Source organism: Protopterus annectens, chromosome 8.part0, assembly GCF_019279795.1.
Source record: "Protopterus annectens isolate FY-2018-M chromosome 8.part0, PAN1.0, whole genome shotgun sequence".
Classification (NCBI taxonomy): Eukaryota; Metazoa; Chordata; order Ceratodontiformes; family Protopteridae; genus Protopterus; species Protopterus annectens.
In genome coordinates this window covers 1929037447-1929054993 of record NC_056741.1, presented here as the reverse complement: position 1 = coordinate 1929054993, position 17547 = coordinate 1929037447, and the positions used below count along the sequence as shown (strand labels likewise).

The following is a 17547-nucleotide window of genomic DNA, read 5'->3' as shown; positions in this document are numbered from 1 at the left end:
GAATTTAGCCAATTTAGTCAACAAGTGCATGGAAGAGTTTTTTTTTAAACCAAATTAAGAAAAAAAAATCTTGCTATGCTCATTATAAAAGGCATCATTTTAGGAACAGATTCCAATGTGTTGGGTAACCTGCCTTTTCAGTTCTGGGAAATGTTAAGGAACAGAGCCATGCCGGCTCATTTTAACTTAACTGTTGGTAGACTGCAATCCGTGGATAAGTGGTGAAGGAATATGTGAAAAGAGTGTCGTAACAGACCACTAAAGATGCTGATATCATCATGATAGGATACCTGTTCTAGTACACCTAATACAGGTATGGGTCTAACACACACACACACACACACACACACACACACACACACACACACACACACACACACACACACACACACACACACACACTACTGCACTGTCTGATTGCTGGGAAGAGAAAGTACTAGAAAGCTGATCAGATGAATACTTATATTTATAGAGGATCATCTGCTTGGAGTAGCCCATTACAGACCTTATTTTTTCATTTTAGGCCACTACAGACTGAATTTTCAGCTTATTGCACATGCTCAGTGATTCACTAATTCACAGCACACAATGGTTTGAAAAGCTGGCAAAGACGTTGTCCTGTAAAAACATATTACCGTTTCATACCCAACATGTTTATTACACACACACACACACACACACACACACACACACACTACTGCACTGTCTGATTGCTGGGAAGAGAAAATACTAGAAAGCTGATCAGATGAATACTTATATTTATAGAGGATCATCTGCTTGGAGTAGCCCATTACAGACCTTATTTTTTCATTTTAGGCCACTACAGACTGAATTTTCAGCTTATTGCACATGCTCAGTGATTCAATAATTCACAGCACACAATGGTTTGAAAAGCTGGCAAAGAAGTTGTCCTGTAAAAACATATTACCGTTTCATACCCAACATGTTTATTACACACACACACACACACACACACACACACACACACACACACACACACACACACACACACACACACACACACACACACACAGTACTCTATGGTTATCAAAAACAAAGGTAGTAAACCATTAAGAAATAGACAGTAGGGAATGACACAGGAAATGGTATTTAATGGTATTTATTGATCCAAGAATGTTAAAGAACTTCATGTTATCAATATGATCTAGAGGCATTATGTAGTCTCTCTCTCTTTGCAGCATAGGAGTTTTACTTAGTAAATAACACTTTGCTTGTGTAGCAGCTTTATTTTTAATGAATGTTGTGTGTCCTATAAGCTGTGATATTTATGAGGAACATCCATCCATTAATCAGTATAAATAAACAATGGCTAAACTCAGGAGATAAGTCAGTAATATATAACATCTCTGTGGGCTATTCCTGTACACCAGGGTTGCAAAGCATACCGAACTACCTGCCTTTCCAAATAAACAAAACATGTATTCATTAGGTAAAAATCCCACAGCAAAGGATAAGGCATGACTGTTGAAACAGTCTGCTAATGTGCATTTTTCCCTCTTTTTAAACAAAGAGCGTGTTTTGAAGGAGAAACTTTCATCTCCGGTAGATTAAGTAGGTTGAAAATAACGGTCTGATAAGAAATGTAACTCATTCCGTAGACTTCAGGAAACTGTAGAAAGCTGTGATGTTCATTCCTTCACAAACAGGGATCTAGCTGTGCTAACTTCAGACTGCCTGGCACTGAAGTCATATTTAGCTATTAAACTGCACAGTGGGAGGGCAGCCTGTGCCGTTGATGAAATATTCTCATAAGGAGTTGATGCATTATGTCATCACAGGTAAGGGAAATGGGTAAAGTGGTGAGAGCTTCCTGGGGAGCTGTCGGATCGTCCCAGTTTATGGAATTTTTAACAAAGAGTTCTTACACTGACACAGACCTGGGAAAAGGCTCCATCACAGATGAAAGGGCCTACTGGTGATAAACGAACCTGTCATTAGCAACTACTTCTCCCTGTGGTACTTGTTCATGAGCCCAGTGCTGGAGTTCCTCTCAGCTGGCACTGTAGACCTTTTAAAAAAGGTCTCTAAAGTCACATTTTACCACCCATGGAGCACACATCTAATTAACACATGTAATGCCTTTGGGGGTTATGCATGAAAGTAAGTCAACGTTTGACTACCACAGAGTGGGTCTGGCTGAAAAAATAATACAAACATACAGTACAGTGCAAAATGTTTTTCAGTAATGTCAGCTGTTTAGCAGGGAATTCATTTGTGTTAGGAGTTGAAATGTTATGAATTCTAGCCTTACTCCAACTAACATTGTAGCTGGGGTTGACAGAATGCAACAATAATAACTGTAAGCTAGAACTTTAAAAGCCCAAGGTTTTATCAGCAAAACACATGCAATACAAACGGGTGTCATACTGTGCAGTTATACCTTAGTAAAAAGGTCTGCATCACCTTTTTCAAATATGAAGCAAAAAAAAAAACAACATATATATATATATTTATATATATATATATATATATATTGCTAAGACAAATCAAAATGTGTGTAGTCATCACATACAAAGGCAAAATTCTTTTTCTTATGTGTTAACAAAAAGAAAAATTGTGAATTTGCATGTGTGTGCATGATCATGCAATGTTTACATTGGATAACTAGAAGCATACTAGATATGAAGCTGTAAGAAGCTGAGTGACCTCAAAACTAGGGACATACTAGATATGAAGCTGTAAGAAGCTGAGTGACATCATAGCTAGGGACATATGTTATAGTCATAAATAAATAACATTAAGAATTTACCTTATATGCCTTTAGTCAGGAACAACACTTCAGGATGTGCAAACAGAAATTTTATTCTTACAGCGCTGGGAGTTAGTCTTCATAGCACTTGATGAAACATTCTCACTTTACATACAAAACTGTATTTTTATACATTTTCTTATCAAACTGCTTATGCAATTTCATTATGTTATAATGACTGTGTCCTATACAAAACTTTGCAAATGTCCTCATCCCTCGCGATTTTCGCCTCAGACTTCAGGTGAACACCTTCCTATACATGATTCACCTGCTTCCAAGGGGTCGTGTTTCTGACCTTGGATGTTTCAAACCTGCCCTAGCAACAACGCACTCCTAGCCTGGAGGAGTCAAGCTAACAAATTCCTTTTTGTAATAACTACATCCCTCACTTCATGCAGCACGTACTATTCTCTATTATTACATACTAAAAGAATGCACTTTAAAAAGAACAGTAATACTGTAGCTTATGAAGCTGTATTTTTCCCAGCCCTGCAAGCAAATTATATTTGCTTTTTTTAACAGTCATATTAGAGCATCATTAATAAACTGAAATTAATATACATTTTAATAAGCTGGTCTTGTCCCATAACACATATTAGGTACGAAGCAGTAAAAAGCTGAGTGACATCATAGATAGTGGCATCATAGCTAAAGACATGTTAGGTTTGCAGCTGTAAACAGCTGAGTGACATCATAGCTAGGGACACATTAGGTATGACACAGTAAAAAGCTGAATGACGACATATTACATATCTTTTCTTCTCTTTTGGCTGTTCCCGTTAGGGGTCGCCACAGCGGATCATCTCTTTCCATTTCTTCCTGTCCTCTGCATATTGCTCTATTGCTCTGTCACACCAACCACCTGCATATCCTCTCTCACCACATCCATAAACCTTATCTTCGGCTTTCCTCTTTTCCTCTTACCTGACAGCTCTGATATGAAGCAGTAAAAAACTAAGTAAGATCCTAGCTAAGGACTTATTAGGTGTGAAGCAGTAAAAAACTAAGTAAGATCATAGCTGGGGACATATTAGGTAGGAAGCAGTAAAAAGCTGAGTGACATCATAGATAGGGACTTACTAGGTATTAAGTTATAAGAAGCTGAGTGACATCACAGCTAGGGACATAAAAGGTATGACATTATAAGAAGCTGAGTGACATTATTCCCCTGAGCACATGCTGAACAGAGTGCACATACCTAGAGTGCTCTATTGTGTTTACAAAACAGGCTTCTTAAATAATGCATAATTTTACACCGTCAGGTTCTATGAAATGTTTTAGGCCCTTACCTGTTGCAGAGCTGTGTGATTCTGGGCTGATGAGGTCATCAGGCTGCTTTGCCTTCTGTACTCATATTCAGTGACCCTTGTTATACACGGTCATATATAATTACTGTTTTCTGTTATGGACTCCTTATTCCATGGTTTGGCCATTGCTGCTTTACACTTTGAACCATGACAGAGTCCATTATATTTTTCTCTTAGTTTCTATGTTATGCAGTTTTATGGGTGTGCTTAGGATCAGACACAATTTTGCAAATGTGTGCTCAAGTATTGATGATTATTTCTAAAGGTACATTTTTAAAATTATTTTATTGCTTTATACATGTATTTATATTTATCTGTCTGTATGTGTACATACATATATTTATTTTCATTTAACTGAGATAGTCTAACTGAGTTCATAGGGCAGCCACGGTGGTGTAGCAGTTAGCATTGTCACCTCATAGCAAGAGGTTCTCCGGTTCGATCTTCAGCTGGAGTTCCTTCTGTGTGGAGTCTGCATGTCCTCCCTGTGGTCGCATGGGTTTCCTCCGGGTGCTCCGGTTTCCTCCCACATCCCAAAGACATACTGTAGGTGGATTGGACACTCTAAATTGGCCCTAGGCATGAATGAGTGCATGCATCTGTATGCCTTCCATGGAAGGCTGGGCACGGGGCTGACAACTTGACACCGTAAAACTCTACTGCCAATCATGAGTGGACAGGTGATCTGCTGTGGTGACCCCTAACTGGGAAAAGCTGAAAGAAGTCATCTAACTGAGTTCATAAAAGCCCCTTTAAAGTGGCGGCCTTGGGAGAAAAGCTTCACATTCAGTTAACATACACAATGAATCACAAGAGCTGTAATTTCAGGAGAGTAAAATAGTTTAGGCATGGGATGAATTTGAAGATGCTACCCAATCATCCTGGTTCTTCTTGAATGACGTAAGAGTCTCACTCTGTATAACATATCAAAGTAGTGCTTTCTTATAATGGGGCAACCTCTTAGCAAGATACCTGTCTCTCCAACACATTTTATTTATGTGTTAATTCAAGTGTTAGTGGAAATGTTTGCTTATAGAGGTACAAAAGATCCAATATTTATTTTATTTATTTAACATTTGTTTACCAGGAAAGTGTGACTTGGAACAAAGCCAATTTTCAGCAGAGGCCCGGCGAGAAATGCTCCAGAAACATGTCTTTGTAACGGGGGGGGGGGGGTATTTGATGACATGGAATACAAGACCTAAATCTTCTCATAGGAGTCTATAAGACACACGAGTATAGGGCTAGAAATTCAAGCCTCTCCTGGTAGCTAAGAGTTTTTGTCCAGTAGTCATATTACTTAGGAATCTTTGGGGCCATTTTTGGGCCAGTAGTCATTACTTAGGAATCTTTGGGGCCTTTTTTGGGCCAGTAGTCATATTACTTAGGAGTCTTTGGGGCCTATTTTGGGCCAGTAGTCATATTACTTAGGAGTCTTTGGGGCCTTTTTTGGGCCAGTAGTCATATTACTTAGGAATCTTTGGGGCTTTTCTTGTTGCATGATATGGTTAGCTAGGTACATGCCAAAAGGGCCAGTGTACTCTGTCATTGGTCTAAGTTGAGTTGAATACAAAAGGATGACCATTTCTTTTGATGTGGATGATATGCCTTTGGAAATCAGTTGGACAAGATAGCAGCATATCTTGTTTGCTGTAGTTGTGTGCTGGTCAAAGCAGAGGGAGTTGTTGACCCAGGTGTCAAAGTTCCTGACTATTGTGGAGAGGGGTTCTGGTTATATTTGAAATTGTAGGCAAGTTTTTTTTTTTTTACCAAGTGACACTACTGTACTTTGTTGCATTCAGTTAAAAGCCCTTTTTTGTAGATTATTCATGTGTAAGGATAAATTCTACCTGCATTGATTTTACATCTGGGGGATAGTAATTAACACCTAATTTAACAGTCATTGGCAAATTTAGTTAGTGCACAAGTCAAAAGTGCTTAATAGAGCCCAGCATTGTTTAGCTTTTGCAAAATATAACCTGGATGAACTCCAAAACTCCGTCATATTTACAAAAGTAGCAGCTGTCTGCAAAGTCAGCCATTGTTTAACACATATACATGGCCGATAAGATGTTAAGAAGGATTGTAGCACAGTTGTTTCATAAATTATTCATACAAAATAATTCATTTATTTTACTTTATACTGGATTTTTATTCATTAGTAATAATTGAAAGTTAAATATATATTTGTTAGTTAAAAATCAAGGTTTTTATCGAACTACTTTAAAAGGTGTACAAAATATGCTGAAGATGATAAAGTCACCGTACTGCCATTATCTCTATTTAACAAAAGGCGTTAAGCTTTCTTATATTATTAGAGACTATTCATATTTAAGGATCTGAACTACTGTTTTTTTTTCTTCACAGCAGAAGCTGACACAGGTGTTTTTGCCACCAACTCTCTACAGAGGAAAAAGAAAGGGCTTCTCCGGCCAGCTCATCATAAGTCAAAGCCTCATATCCTGATCGGTATGCCTCAAGACTTCAGACAGATCTCCTCCATCATTGATGTAGATATCCTTCCTGAGACACACAGGCGAGTGCGACTTCATAAACATGGCTCAGACAAACCTCTAGGATTTTACATCCGGGATGGTGTCAGTGTGCGTGTGACCCCTCAAGGAGTTGAGAAGGTCCCAGGAGTTTTCATCTCTCGCCTTGTCAAAGGAGGCCTTGCTGAAAGCACAGGCCTTCTTGCAGTAAATGACGAGATCCTGGAAGTAAACGGAATTGATGTCGCAGGAAAGTCACTTGACCAGGTGACAGATATGATGGTTGCCAACAGTCATAACCTGATCATCACCGTCAAACCGGCCAACCAGAGAAACAACGTCATCCGCAGCAGTAAGGCATCGGGTAGCTCAGGAATGTCAACGGACAGTACCCCTAGTCAGCAGACACCAAGCCCAGCCTCACATTACATCAGTAACTACAGCACCGCGGAAGGAGAGAGTGATGATGAAGGGGACATTATCATCGAAAATGACAGTGTGCCACAGTACATCCCTAGGAGTTTAAATCACAATTTTGTTAATGGTGAACTAGAAAAAAGGTTCCAGCAAAGCCTGGCATTTCACAATTCATTACTGGAGAGAAAGGGTTCTGTAAATTCATTGAACACTCATGGCGAAAGTCCTAGCAAAGTTAGTATACACCAGGACAGTATGCGAGAGGATGGAACAGTGATAACACTTTAAAATTCACTCTAGACATTCCTTTTTTTTTCCTTTTCGTACAAGAGGGCATTTAAAGTTATATTCCTCTTTCTCAGGCATTAATTCACCAAACAATATTTTAAACAGTGTCTTGTAATTTAATGCTTCAGTGATGAATTTAAAAGCAATCAGTATCCAGCATTTTTACTTTAACCCTATAATTGGTACTTATCAGACCAAAGAAATGTCAGTCATGCGAGATTAATTTCATGAGTGCTAGACACATATATAGAACTGTATTTTCTAAAATGAAAACAGCTAATAATTTAATCCAAAAAACAGTTAGTCATGATACATTAACCATCACAGCAGTGTGAAGGACTCCTAAAGTGTCTGATTTTCTTTAACCAGAAAACATCCGTTCTTTTTCATTTTCCTTTGTGCATGTCTTAAAACTGCTGCAAAAGTCACTGCTACAGGATCACTGGGCATGAAGACTGCAGACATTTTTTGTAATATTATTAAGTCATTGTTGTCCTTATTTTGCCTTTATATTTTTGTTTAGTGTGTGAAGTTAGAATAACAGCATTAATGTTGACTCATAACCCATTTCTTACTTTGGATCTAAACCTCTTTCACAATCCGCATTCTGAAAAGCGTACACTTTCTTTTAGGTGTGACGTTTGTGTAAACTGTCAGTATTCCATGTGGATTCATCGCTTAGTATAATGTGTCCACATATCACAGTTTTGCATGTCTGATGGATTCTGGAAGGCACAGTTGTTTGTTCCAGAGTTATTGAGAGGGACAGTTAATGTCATCAGGGGAAGCCTTTTTGTACATACCTTTCTTACTTTTTTGCACAATTCCCTGGCCTTTCAGCAGACCAGTAATTGCCATCAGCCACATACTGTGTAACTAGTAAGACTCATGTTATAAAGCTAAAAGGTGGACTATGAAGTCTTTTATACACTTTTATATAATTGGGAGGTCTAATGGCTAATCCAAGCATCTTCTGTCTTTATTTCATATTTGTGGATTTACTGAAGTTTGAAGGATATAGTTATATTCTGTTGCCCAAGAATACACAGAAAAAAACATACTTTTAATCTATGTATTAGAAATTATCTGTCCCTGCCTGTTTAAATTTCAAATGGGAGATGGAAGAGTCAGGAAATGGCACACACTCTGAACACGTTGAAACAAGGGCTAAAAAGAGCGTGAAACATTAAATATCTTTGAAATGGATAACTCTTACCTTGTACACGCTAATGAAAATGCAAAAACACTACTGAAGTTAGGTAAGGAAGAAAGTGTGTGCCTGCTGTGATGTAAGAGCTGTAGCGGGGTGATTTATTCAAAGACGTTTAATGGCTATTCCATGATTGCTTAACTGGTTATGCATTTGGGTTGTACAGTAATCATCTAGGTTTGAATGAAGTTATGTAAACTGGGTCAAGGGGACTACAAAAGTGCCTGTTAGTGGCATTTAGTGTCAGGAAAGGTTGGAATAAATTCTGAAGTCACAGCAGTCCTTGCAGAGAGAGAAGGGATGCTGATTTAGTCCCCTGCAACCAGCTGCATGTGGGATGAAGCAAAGACCTGCCCAGCTTCATCATGAAGTGTGTGTAGCATAAAATGTTGACACAAGGCTCTAACATTGACCCAGATGGTTCAGGTTCAAGCAGCAGGCCCAGTCAATGGAAAAGACAACTGGGGTGGGAAGTCGGATCAACTGGCTGATGTTGACTGTCTTTTCTTGAGGGAGGGAGAGTTGGTTTTGCCACTCCTGGAGTACCCTGTAACAGCCATTGTGTGTGAAATGTCACAAACATGCACACTACACCAAGTGTCAATAGGGATGGCAAGTGCTCAGCGGGATACATTTGAAACATTACGACACTGCCCCTTCCAAATGCTTGGTCATTTGCATAAAGAAAAAAAAGCTACTGCCAGGTTGCTACATAATCCTTTCATTTTCCATCTGTGAGATATGTGGAAGGGCCTAAAGTCAGGAGCAGAAGTAGGGGTCAAAAAAATAAACTAAGGCACCATATCAACATGCCTTATTTTCAGTTATGCACTAGTACAGGGCTATACCATTTTAGCTAAAAGATCCTTGGGATAGGAAGCGATCAGTAGCATACTGTGAATATCGGATGATTGTGTGTAGAATCCTTATAGTTTCAGATGAATTCTAAATTATACTTTTATCTACTTAATCTGTTCCTGATTTAAAGTAGGTTTCCTGTAAAAAACATGCCTAGTTTCATCTCACAGAATTAGCTTAACGGACTTCTTGGTGCTGCAGAAGTCAGCTTCTAAAGTCACTTTTTAATTTTCTTTATTTGTTAAGTAGGTAAACCTACTAGGAACAAGTATCTTTTTTAGGGGTGACATTGGAGGACTGCCTGGTTAAGTGACTTGCTCAGAAATAGAGAATGAGGGAATCAAACCCAGGACTACTGAATTAATTTGTGTCATCAACTGCCCATTCTTCCTAATGTGTCCTTGACTTAAAAACAAATATTTGTTTTGTTTACAGAGTCATAAGTCATGTTTTGATAATACAGCTCTAGAAAACCAAAATGTTGGCTCTTGTGTTAGGGTTTCTGCCTTACAGGTCCATGGTCAGGTCACCTGTGTGGAGTTTTCCTGCAGTCCCTGAGTTTGCTTAAGTTTTTTTTTTTTTTTTTTTGTTTTCTTCCACCTGCTGACAACATGCTGACTGGTTTCTTTAAATTCTACATTCACACTGCATTTACCCCTCCTGTTGTGGCTTGGGTCTTGGCTTAAAGGATTTGTGGAGGACAAGTTCACTTACCTGGTAAAGGAATGAATAAATGAATGTGTAAAGCAGAAACCTTTAAGCAGTTTTTAGATACATGAAAATTAGATAATTGAGGCTTTAATAGTCTTCATTAGGATTCACATACCCAGCACAGAGAAGCTTTTTTGATACTTGAAAACTGTATAATTGAGGCTTTAATAGTCTTCATTAGGATTCATATACTCAGCACAGACAAGCAGGTTGTAAATATAAGCATACCAGTGATAAGCAAGCTTTTATGGGCTCTCAACACAGCTTCCATTTAAGCTGTGCCTGTCTTATGATTGGAAGTAACATTCACTTTTAAGGAAGAAGAGTTTTGGTGTTTAAGTTTTAAGGTTTTTTTTTCTTTCTCAGCTCCAGGCTTTAGCATTCAGTATCCAGTATTAACCTCTTGTTACTCTTTGTTTGGAATGTGTGTGTGTGTGTATGTATGTCATTAACAGTCAATGTGCCAATATACTGATGCCTAATCCCTGGATATTGAGGAGAGGTTGGCCTGTAGGAACATTATGGATCGCTTAGGAGGAGTTTTGGGGCTGTTGCAACATTAAAGATTTTCTAGGCCCCTTTTCTGATGATGTCTGTCCCTCCTGATGTCCTGCAATACTATGTAAGATGAAGAAACTGGCCCAGTGAAGAACAAATCTTAAAAGTCATGAGGGACAAAATGATATGAATGCATTTTTAAAGAAAATACCCCCACAGCTTGTTTGATATAGCACTGTGACTTGCTTTGCTAAATTTCTAAAACTGTTTGCCAAATACTTTTTGTACTGCAAACAGAAGTTAACTTGCCGAGACTAAGGAGTGTTGCACTTTCTCCTCCCCATGTAATTCCCGAATACCTGTAGAGTACTTCAAGTCAAAGAGTATGTCATCAGTGGTTTAAATAGCTCATGCTGTACTGAAATTTGTCTTCTGCAATGGGTTTATTACAGTAATTGTTAAGCCCAAAAGGTATGTGTTCAGAACTAAACATGCAGAGGCATTTTTCCTCAGGGGGAGTGTAATTCTTCTTTGCCATAACCAGACACCCACTAACACAGATTGAAGAATGTTGTTTTGGCTACAAGCACTTTAATTAGTGTCAGCAACCAGTGGATGGGAGGGGAGTGCATCGATGAAGTTGTGAGCAGACACCTTATTGTCACAGGCATGGGACCACATGTGGAATGTACATAAGCCGTTATTGCATGTTAGATCCATAGCCCCCAGACCCACTCCCATTGGAGATGTTAATACACTTTTCAAGTTTTGATTCCCTTGCAAAATTAACAAGAAAAAAATACTGCCTTCATAATGACATCCATTCCTCAACTCACAAGACTCTAATAGATCAGGAACTAAGGGTCAGGGGTCAAGCCAGGGAGAGGATAAAAATGATTTATTACGTAAATTAGCACACATAAATCAAAAAGATATATGGAAGGGTAGGGTCTAACTGGATACTAATTTTGTGAGATACTGAATGTAGGAAAATATCCACTGAATGTTACAGAATACAGACACATAGGGCACAAGGAGAGTAAATATTTATTACAGTATTAGAAGCCGCGGTGATGCAGCAATAGCGTTGTCGCCTCACAGCAAGAGGTTCTCCCGTTCGGTTCTTGGCTGGTGCGCCTTCTGTGTGGAGTCTGCATGTCCTCCCCGCGGTCGAGTGGCCTCCGAAAGACGTGTGAATGGGCATGCCTTTGCTGAAGGTTGGGTGTCAGGCTGGAACCTCGGCATCATAAAAATCAACTGCCAGTCATTAGCGGACCGGAGTTCCGCTGTGGTGACCCCTAACCTGAAAAAGCCGAAAGAAAAACAAATGAGCATTAAGTAGTACACATTTAAAAGGAACTGTACATTAGTTGGTACAGTGTTGCAGTGCTTAATGTTTTTCTTACACTTTCATGGTTGGAAGTCATGAATTTCTGGCTGCCACCTTTGTTGAACTTTAATATTCTTCCATTGCCTACATTCATTTTCTCCAGGTAATCTGGTTATGTCCGTCTAGCAGAACATGTTGGTTGAACTGGCTACTCTGTGATCTATCCACATAAGTTAAAGTTATCCGTGGGAAGATGGGTGGGAGGATGATGTAATGGTTAAGGTGTTTCCTTGCAGGCGCAAGGTGCAGGGTTTGATTCTCACATGGGGTAATTGGCTAGGCTTAAAATGGCCCACAAGGGCAGTTAGCCTAATACTAATCTATGAACTAATCTATAATGTATCCTTACTGCCATGCCCAAGATTATGGCCAAAGAGTATCTGCAGTGGGCAAATTCACTTATCCACTAAATAGATAAACTAATTAAGGGAAATTGTGTTGTGGTTTATGTTATTCATCTCCTTTGATGCCCCAGTGTGTCCTTATTTATGGCAAAACCTGGCTTGATTTACAAGTGACTGGTTGGCACTGTTGTGGTTGTGGGTGAGCAGTCACTTAACAACTGTTCTGAAAGTCCTGAAACTACCTTGTAGGGAGCTGTACCACACATCATCATTTAATCTCCTTTCAGGTCACTGTATTTCCACGCCCATGATACATTATAGTAGTAGCAGAGGATTGCATTTTCTTTCATAAGTGACCACCAGCTGAAGTACTGTGACAGAGAATATGCCCAAAGTTAAAGTTAATGGAAGTTTCACTGGAAAATAACATGTTCTCAGCCAGAAAGAGCACAGAAGGCAGTCCCAGCTAATAACTCAGGTAAACATGCAAACTAAAATTCACCTATAGAATGACATTTGTCAGGTCATCCAGGACAAGTCTGACAATGAATTACATTTCTCAGCAGCAAAACATTTTATGTTGATGTTTCCTTGAACCTGCCCAGCCCAGATGAAATATGGTAAAACCAAAACAAATGGCTAAAACAGAATATTGTAAAAAATTTCCATGCATGCTTCCTACATATACAGAGATAGACAGATAAATAGAGCGATAGATACATTGAGGCTAGGTCACATCTGAGTTTGTTCATTACTGTTGCAAATGCATTTTTTTAATCTCTTTAAAAATCAGCATTTTGTGTATGAATGCTGACTTTTGCCCAAATATGGTCATAAAAACAGCATTCACGTGACCTGCCAGTGATATGTTGGCCACTTATGTGGCAGCCATTCTAAGTGGAACCATTATCTACAATCCCTTGGTAAATCCTGCTTATTTAACTTTATTTATATTTGTGCTCCAAGTGAGCAGACTTGAGTAAAGGTTCATGTTGACGTCACTCATGAATACTTTAGGAAACTCTGAAGCAATTAAAATTAATATGGAGTAAGAAAGTTACATTAGAAAAGATTCTGATTAGAAAGGAAAAAATCCAAAAAGAAGCATACATAATACTATGTTGCCACTATGATTCAAATAGTTAAAACTTGGCAAGGAACTAACACGCACAGTACAACTGTTTAGGGATTCAGAACAAAACCATGAAAAAAAGACAAAATGATGACTGTCCACACAGATAAAAAGTTAAGCGCTTTCTTTCGTTTTAATCACAACGAACTTCTCGTGTTTGTTCAGAAGCTCATCCTGGTTTTCGTGTTTGTTCTGAAGTTTATCCTGGTTTTCGTGTTTGTTCTGGAGTTCATCCTGGTTTTTGTGAATTTGGTGTTTTTTACATTACCATGTTTAGGGATTCAGTCTGATGAAAACAATTAAATGTAAGCATTTTTGCAGGTGGTAAGCCCCCCTGCAACCCCCATTTGTGGTGGAGGGCATCAGCCACTCCCACCAAAGGTTATCTATAACAACTCCATACTCGTATTAACACAAAGAAGAGGGAAATCTGTGAAAACATATAAACCAGTACAGAAGTACAATTAAAAACTGCATTAGCAGCATTAGCCTATGGAATGCAGTGACCAGGTAGTTAAATTATGGAAATCTGAATTGTCCATTTTGTACTCAAGGGAAGAAAGCCTAGTTCTTTACAGTTCTAAATGTACTTCACTTATTGACGCATGACAGATCTATTAAAAAAGATATACCTTCTTAATGGGCAAGAAAATGTCAGACAATTGCATTTATAGTCTGACTTAAATATCGTTTAATGTTATTTCCTCAGTACAAAAATGCTTACCAGGAAGCACAATATATCTTCATACTTGTACCTACTTGTAAGAAAATGAAGCATTTATAATCCAGGCTGAGATAAAATAAGAAATTTAAAAATTCCTGCACTTCACCGAAGTATCACTAAATCAGCTGTGATTATCTTGTCTCAGTCAGTAGTTCCTGCTTGGATGTACTGACTTCATTCAGGGAGAAAACTACTGAGTAGTTAATATGTGAATTGATAAACAATTGTAAGCAATTAGTTGTATAAAAGAAACTAACTGATTTACAATTGTTTGGGAACTTCCACACACATGCACCTGTTTCAAAATTAAACAAAAACAAAATAATAATGCTTATGTTTATCATTAACAGAAATGATCACTAGTTTTTGTAAGCCCCCAAAACATCATTAACATGCAATGAACATCCCTCCCAAAAGAGTGAATGTCAGGAGGTTCACTCTTGACTTCCTTGTGATGCGGGAATTTTAAAACATATTATTTTATCTATGTGGGGATTAAAAACTTTAAATTTTATTACAAGTATGTGATCACAAGCTGCATTGTACTTCCAAGTAGCTATTATTTGTACTAGGGAAAATTTGTTAGATGTCTTGGTGTTTTGTAGTGTTTAATATGACTATGTGCTGCATTTTCACACACTACTGCCCTCTGCTGTTCATTTGTGCTACAGTCTCGTTTTACTTAATTTCACCTCTTCATCTTATGTTTACAAGCTCCTCAATTATATTAAGTGATGAAAGGTGTTAATCCAATTGCTTATTTTCTCATTCCAGAGGCATACAGGCATACGCTGAAAGCATATAAACTCACAAAGTTAGATTTGCCTGGATATTTTGTTTCCATCCTTAATTATGAAAGCATTTTGAATCTGATACAGTATCCTAAAGTATCAATAAGAGTAGTGGATTTTGTTCTAGTATTAAAATCGATTGCATTAGTAATTACCATTTCAGCACTACTTGATGAATATTGCCTGAGATATAGGAATGCTTTTTTTTAAATGCTCTTTACACAATCCTCATTGCTGGAACATTGTTAACGGTATATAGGCATTATGTAAAATTGCTTGCTGTTATGCACAGACAAAACCCTGCTGGCTTGAACTGTGTTTGTATTGTTTGAACTCTTTTGTTGTATAAACAAACCCAGGCTAATATCTGTATGTTCACTACATAGCTAGTTTAGCTGTTAATTTTTACTTGACCACTTTTATGGAGTATAAAAGCTTTTTAGGAAAGTGTTAAGAAGCCTCTGTAGTTGGATGATTCACAAAATACCACATATACACCAGATTGCTTTGAAAATACCATTTTTGTAAATAGAATAAAACACTATAGAAGCTGCAGAGGTATAACATATTAAACTGGAATCTACACTACATTTGCTAGCATATCTCCAGACATGATTAGCAAAAACCAGAATGTATCCAAGACTTTCATATCTACAACACAAAATGGCCTCTAGAACCAAAATCCTGTTGGTTAAACAATATTTGGTGATGGTAATCGAGCTCACACTGACAGAAAACATGGCCAGAAGCCTTGCAAAATCTACTGTACTAAAACAGTAATATGTTTGCAGCCTCTACATGATGCAGAAGTGATTGTTATTTGTAATTCTTTAAGACAGATGGCTTACTATTCCAGTTGTCAGTGTGTGGTAGGGGGTGCATACCACAACAGATTTCCCACAGATATTAGATTGTTGCAGACCTTTTCTTTTTACAGAGTGGAAAACGTTTGTTGGGACCCATAATCTTTATTATGTATAAATATTTGTATGATGACATTGCCGATACGCATTATGTCAGGAAACAAACAAAGGCTCAAGGACACAAAGTCTCCAAAGTGGAAAAAAAGTAAAAACAGCTTTATTACTTTGCAACTAAACAGTATGATACAAAAACGGTTAAGCGCTTTTCATCTTAATTTAGAAGACTTCTTCAGACCTACAACAGTAGCTGTAACTATTGCAGATATATAGCAACATGGACAGAATTCACAGCAGGTTCCTTTAAGGTAAAAACTAAGGGTAGATTTAACTGTAACTCTAAATATGTTGTCTGCCTGGCTAGTTATGTAGCCTGTCCAGCATATTATGTTGGTAAGATGGACAGAAAACTAAGAGAGAGGATTTATGAGCACACATACTATATTAGAAAAAAGTCACCTTCTAACGCATTGGCAAGGCATTGTGCTGAACTCCCAAAACACCACTTTCACTTTAGAGTGATTTGTCACGTTATTGTTAATCTAAAAGGGGGTCCTTATCATCTAATTTTGGAAAGACAGGAGTTGATTTGGCAACTGCATCTCAACTCTTATAACCCCCCCAGGTTTGAATGAAGTCACTTCCATTTCCTGTATTCTGAAATTAAAGAGCTTAATGCACTAGACAAGTCTTTTGTCTAACTGTCTTTTAAACAACTCTATTTGTAGTTGAATAAAAGAATGCAGGTTTTTCACTTCATGTTTTAAATCTTTTAAAGATATTTCTCATTTTACATCTACGCTTGCTTCACCCTTGTTGATTTGTGAAAGCATTACAGTTGAGTCGATCAACACTGATTAAAGTTGAAATTGCAGTCTCTTATTTTATTTTAGGGGCTACTGTTGTAGGTCTGAAGAAGTCTTCTAAATTAAGATGAAAAGCTCTTAACCATTTATTTTTGTATAATACTGTTTAGTTGCAAAGTAATAAAACTGTTTTTACTTTTATTCCGCTTTGGAGACTTTGTGTCTTTGAGCCTTCATTTGTTTCCTGAGTTGCAGTTTGGATTTGTTTGTTTGGATTACGCATCATGTCACTATCTAAAATTTTTCCTCTGGCACTGTTGTGTACAAGCACAGGAAAATGCACAAACAATATTTTTGTGCCTGCTTTTGTAATATTTTATGATCGTAATTTAAAGTACAGAACACATTGTATGAATGTCTAAAATACTGCTGAAATGTGAATCACTGCTAAAACTGTAGGAATGTTTTATCTCTCTCTCTCTCTCTCTCTCTCTATATATATATATATATATATATATATATATAGCTTATATTTTTGGGTACTTTGGCGGCAGAGTAATCACTGCGTTTTGAAAAGCAACCACCCTGCTGAATGTAACAATACTGAAAACAGCACCTCGCTGAGAGGTACTCTTCAGCTGTAAGACTTGCACCTTTATAGCAAGCAATGGGTCACAGGTGTGGCTGAAATGATTCCTGGAAAAAGTCAAAAGAGTATAAGATGAGCAAATAAATGATACTGAGAAGGAGCATGTGTACTGCAAAATAGTTTCCTGACTGATGTAGGAGTCATGTTTGTAATGAAAAATTGTGGGCATATCAATTTGTAAGGCAACAGGAGAGAAGCTGAAGCACTTCATCTTCAAGGAATTTATTTCACCTCAGACAG

The 17547-nt window shown here is 37.9% G+C and overlaps 1 protein-coding gene across 1 annotated transcript in view; it reads left to right on the top strand.

Moving 5' to 3' along the window:
- Window positions 1-10705, top strand: part of LOC122809730 (partitioning defective 6 homolog alpha-like) — a 504909-nt gene extending 494204 nt beyond the window's left edge. The window contains exon 3 of the mRNA XM_044081436.1: window positions 6448-10705. Within this exon, the coding sequence (XP_043937371.1) occupies window positions 6448-7274 (827 nt within the window). The 3' untranslated portion in view covers window positions 7275-10705. The remainder of the gene's footprint in view (window positions 1-6447) is intronic.
- The last annotated feature ends 6842 nt before the right edge of the window (window positions 10706-17547 follow it).